The sequence below is a fragment of the Eimeria necatrix genome, genomic scaffold (assembly GCF_000499385.1).
Source record: "Eimeria necatrix Houghton genomic scaffold, Enh_scaff890, whole genome shotgun sequence".
Lineage (NCBI taxonomy): Eukaryota > Apicomplexa > Conoidasida > Eucoccidiorida > Eimeriidae > Eimeria > Eimeria necatrix.
Window position 1 is genome coordinate 10,001 of NW_013654690.1, and position 4,910 is coordinate 14,910.

The following is a 4,910-nucleotide window of genomic DNA, read 5'->3' on the forward strand; positions in this document are numbered from 1 at the left end:
CAGCAGCAGCAAGAGCAGCAGCAGCAGCAGCAAAAGGAGCAGCAAATATAGCCACGCATTCACACTAATGGTCCATTTAGACCAATGGTCCACTGCAGCAGCAGCAGCAAAACAAACACAGCAAAGCAGCAGCAGCAAAACAAAGCCTCAGCTGCATGCAGCAGATCTCCACACACACTACTAATACAACAGCAGCTTAACTACCAAAACATGAGAAGTGCAAATTTTGACAAAACTTGACAAATAAGAACTCCCAGAAGCCGCAAAAGCCACCAAAAAGAAGCAAAACAAGAAATAGATAAACTTTAAATGTTTAAAAAACATGAAAATGGATTTACAAAGTCCAAAAAAGGACTCAAATTCGCTTTGTTAGCCCCTAGAGGCCCCAGAAATTGCCGCCTTCCCGTGAGGGTCGGCGAACGGGAATTGGAGTAGTTTTCAACTAGCAATAATCGCGCATCCGCTAGGCGTCATATGCAGCGACATTGCCCCTTCCGCAAGGATACTTAAGCTGCTGCGGCCAAGCCCCACCCGTTGCAGCCCCGAACGGCGCATAAGCGGCCCCGTTTTGTCGCCTTTTCGCTCTTTTCCGGTTGTATTCGCCTTTGTTTTCCATTTTAATCCTTTTTAAACTCTTTTCCGAGAAAATCCACCGCGGATTCGCCGAGATCCGGCGGAATGTGCATGCGAGGCAGCTGCCTAGACACCCCAAACCTCACACACCCGCTGCTGCTGCTGCTGCTGCTGCTGCTGCTGCTGCTGCTGCGAAATTAACCCTTTTCTTCGTTTTTTTCAATTTCCTTTTATTATTTCTTATTTTTGCTCCATTTTAAATCCAAATTTCAAAACTTTCCAGCACCCCGGCCGCCCACTGGGAATGCGCAGCTGGGGAGGCGCAGCCGCTCACCCCGCCGCCGTCCCACTTGGCTTTTGAATTGCATTTGATGAATTAATTCAAACTTTTATTTTATTTCAAATTAAAAATAAAATTAATTGCAGACCTTCGGCTGCTGCGCTTCGCTGCAGCTGGGCAGGGAGAGCGGCCTTTGCTGCTGCTGCGCTGTCCATGCTGCTGCTGGTCCGCTGCTGCTGCTGCTGCTGCTGCTGCTGCTGCTGCTGCTGCTGCTGCTGCTCGTGAGTTGCTGGGGAATTCAGCTTTTACTTCAATTATAAATATAAAGCCCCTTTGCATGCAGCTGGGGAGTCCGGAGAAACTCCAGAAAAGCCCCAGAGGCCACAGGGCCGCCCGAAGTGACCAGTGGACTTGTGCAGATTTTGCTCTTTGGAATTTTGCATGCAGTTGGACCAGTGGTGCTGCACTTGAGGTGTCTAGACACTGCCTGCTGCGCAGCTTTGCATGCGGGAAGTGAGAGGAGAAAAAGAAAACAAAAAGACCTCCTTTCTCATGCATGCAGCGCGGGAAGAGCAGCAGCAGCAGCAGCAGCAGCAGCAGCAAAGCGCGGAAACGCGGCAGCAAAAGAGCGCAGCAGCGCGAGGTGTCTGTACACCTCAGCGCTGCTGCAGCGCGCGAAGCAGCACTTAACTGCAGCAGCTCTGCATCATTTTGGCAAACAAACTTCACAAACTTTTTAATAATAAACAATAAAGGGGCCAGGGCCTTCAAAAGACTTCTCAGGAAAACAAAAAAGGGAAAAAGCAGCAGCAGCAGCAGCTGCAGCAGCAGCAGCAGCAGCAGCAGCTCTGCTGCTGAGCAGCTTGAGCGGGTGCCCCGGGTGTACGTACGTACAGCAGCGCCGAAGCAGCAGCAGCAAAAAACGAAAAGTATTATTTTAATTCTTTTTTAAAAGAATATCATTTTAAATTAGAATTTAAATTACAAGTTTGAGGAAAAACGAAAGAAGAATGAAGACTAATTAGTTATAGAACTGCAGCAAAAGTGCTGTTGCTGCTGCTGCTGCAGCAGCAGCAGCAGCAGCAGCAGCAGCAGCAGCAGCAGCAGAATCTGTCCTAAAGTGGCGAAAAAAGCGTTTAAAATGGCGCAAAAAGGAGCAGCCAAGAAACGCTGGAAGCGGAAGAAAGGGAAAAGGAAAAAAGAAGAAAAGAAGAAGAAAAGAATAAAAAGAAAAAAGAAAAAACAAAAAAGAAAAAAGAAAAATAAAAACGAAAATCGAAAAATAAAACCAACTCCGAGGCGGTGTGTCCGAGTGGTTAAGGAGATGGACTTGAAATCCATTGGGCTCTGCCCGCGCAGGTTCGAACCCTGCCGCCGTCGTTTAAAAAAAAATAAAAAAAAGAGCCTTTTGGAGGAAAAAAAACGCATGCAAGCGTCAAATAAATAAAAAGAATTATTAAATAATTATTATTTTCTTTATTTTGTTTTTAATTGCGAAGATTTCGCGAAAAAACGAAGAAAAATGCAAAAGTTGAACTGCTGCTTTCTGCTGCTGCTTCTGCATTCATGTTCAGTTATTTTCTTTTACTTTTGTTTGTTTTATTTCATTTTTTTTTATATTTTATTATTTTTATTTTTATTTGTTTTTATTTGTTTTTATTTGGCGCTTTGTTTTCATATGCTTCGCCGCTCTTCACCTAATTGGATTGTCTTGTTAAGTGCAGCAGCAGCAGCAGCAAATGTCTAAATAAATGAATAAGAAAACAAACAACAAATAAATAAATAAATAAATAAATAAATAAATAAATAAATAAATAAATAAATAAATAAATAAATGATAAACGAATAAACAGGCAAATAAACCAAAGACAATAAAGAAGTGCTGACAAAGAAACGGAAATGTATCGCAACAATAAATATCTAGCAGCGGAGGGATAAACAAAAACGTAAAACAAATAAATAAATAATTTAATTAAAATAATAAGTTAATATTTATCCGGACCAAGTACTCCCTAATCGATCTTATGCTGCTGCTGCTGCTGCTGCTGCTGCTGGTGCTGGTGCTGCTGCTGCTGTTGGTGCTGCAGCGCCGGCTGCTGCTGCAGCGACCCCCGGCAGCCGCAGCCCCAGCAGCAGCACACGCTTTCAAGCAGCATGAGCAGCAGCCGCTGCAGCAGCTGCTGCAGCAGCAGCAGCCGCTGCAGCAGCAGCTGCAGCCGCCGCTGCAGCAGCAGCCACTGCAGCAGCAACCACTGCAGCAGCAGCAGCAGCTGCTGCAGCAGCTGCAGCAAACGGGTTTATACTTCATCTATTAAATCAAAAGGATCTATAGGGGGGAAATCTCCCACAGTGACTTCGCTGGGGAGCGCAAAGTCTCCATATTTATCTCCGTCGCACTCAAACAGCCGTTTGCTGCTGAACACTAGCCGCCCTCCTGCTGCTGCTGCTGCTGCTGCTGCTGCTCCTGCTGCTGCTGCTGCTGCTGGCGCCCCCACGATGCGGAAGTCGCGGCCGTCCGTGTGCCCTAGGGGCTCGTCCAGAGCCACGCCTAAGCAGACACGCAAACCCTAAACCCTAAACCCTAAACCCTAAACCCTAAGCCCTAAACCCCAAACCCTAAACCCCAAACCCTAAACCCCTGAATAGCTCAAACGAAAGGTTTTTCGCCAGCCAATCCGCTGCAGCGGGAAAAAGGAACTACTGGCGAAGCAGCAGCAAATAAATAAGAAAAAGAAATAAAATAAAATAAAATAAAATAAATAAAATATTTATTTTATTTACCTATCCATATTTGGCCTTCCTGCTGCGAAGGGCGAACGCCCACAAAAGCAATTTGCCCGCGGCGGTCCCCAGGCAGCTGAAAGCAGCAGCAGCAGCAGCAGCAGCAGCAGCAGCAGCAGCAGCAGCAGCGAAATACACCGCAGCAGCAGCCACACCGAAGCCTCAGCAGCAGCAGAAGAGCAACCCAAAACAGCAGCAGCAGCAACAGCAGAAAAAAACAGCCCCGACAGCCGCAAAAAGCAGCAGCAGCAGCAGCAGCAGCAGCAGCAGCAAGACTGCTCACCATGCACCTCGCGCCTATGGGGAATTTCGCCCTGATATCCTCCTCACTCTCCTGCTGCTGCTGCTGCTGCTGCTGCTGCTGCTGCTGCTGCTGCTGCTGAAAGAGCTCGGGTTTGCTGCTCTGCAAATTTTTGAGGAATTTGCGCATTGTGTCAGTGCGCTGTTCATACACCTCATCAGCCATTATGTATCTTTTGGAAACGTCGGAGTCTCCATCTGCTGCTGCTGCTGCTGCAACATCTGCTGCTGCAGCAGCAGCAGCAGCAGCAGCAGCAGCGCCGCTGCCCCCCACCGCCGCGTCGCTTATCACCAAAGTGCAGCCCGAAGGCAAACACCCAAACATCCTGCAGCAGCAGCAGCAGCAGCAGCAGCAGCAGCAGCAGCGGGAGGCCCCACACTGGCAACTAATTAATTATTTGCTGCTAATCTGCTTCCAAAAAAAGAAAAAGTTTTTTTAATTTATTCTTTTTGTCTTCACCTTAAAGATAATTCATCTGCGTCTATTAAAGGAATGCAGCGCTGCTGCTGCTGCGCGTCGGCAGCCGGCAGCAGCAGCTGCAGCATCATGTTGCTGCTCAGGGTCCCTGAGCAGCAGCAGCAGCAGCAGCAGCAGCAGACGCTTCGCCGTCCATGGCAGCAGCAGAGTGCCGCAGCAGCTGCAGCAGCAGCTGCGACGAGAACCCCTCATCTCTTCCCTGAGCCCCCGCCCCACTAGCAGCAGCAGCAGCAGCAGCAGCAGCGCAGCAGCAGCTGCAGCAGCCCCTGCAGCAGCAGCAGCACCTACAGCACCAGAATAGCAGCAGCAGCACCTACAGCAGCAGCAACAACAACACCTACAACAGCAGCAACACCTACAGCAGCAGCAGCAGCAACACCTACAGCAGCAGCAGCAGCAGCAGCAGAAGCAGAAGCAGCAGCAGAAGCAGCAGCAGAAGCAGAAGCAGCAGCAGCAGCAGCAGCAGCAGCAGCAGCAGCAGCAGCAGCAGCAGCAGCA

General features: G+C 48.7%; 1 protein-coding gene across 1 annotated transcript; it reads right to left on the reverse strand.

Annotated features, from left to right (window-relative positions):
• Positions 1 to 2,865: 2,865 nt before the first annotated feature.
• On the reverse strand, positions 2,866 to 4,483 carry ENH_00081420 (tubulin-specific chaperone, putative; the record flags this gene model as incomplete). Its single annotated transcript, XM_013583310.1, has 5 exons — positions 2,866 to 3,090; positions 3,202 to 3,401; positions 3,635 to 3,710; positions 3,918 to 4,260; positions 4,395 to 4,483. The coding sequence occupies 5 exons, from the start codon at positions 4,481 to 4,483 to the stop codon at positions 2,866 to 2,868; spliced, it is 933 nt and encodes a 310-aa protein (XP_013438764.1).
• Positions 4,484 to 4,910: the final 427 nt, after the last annotated feature.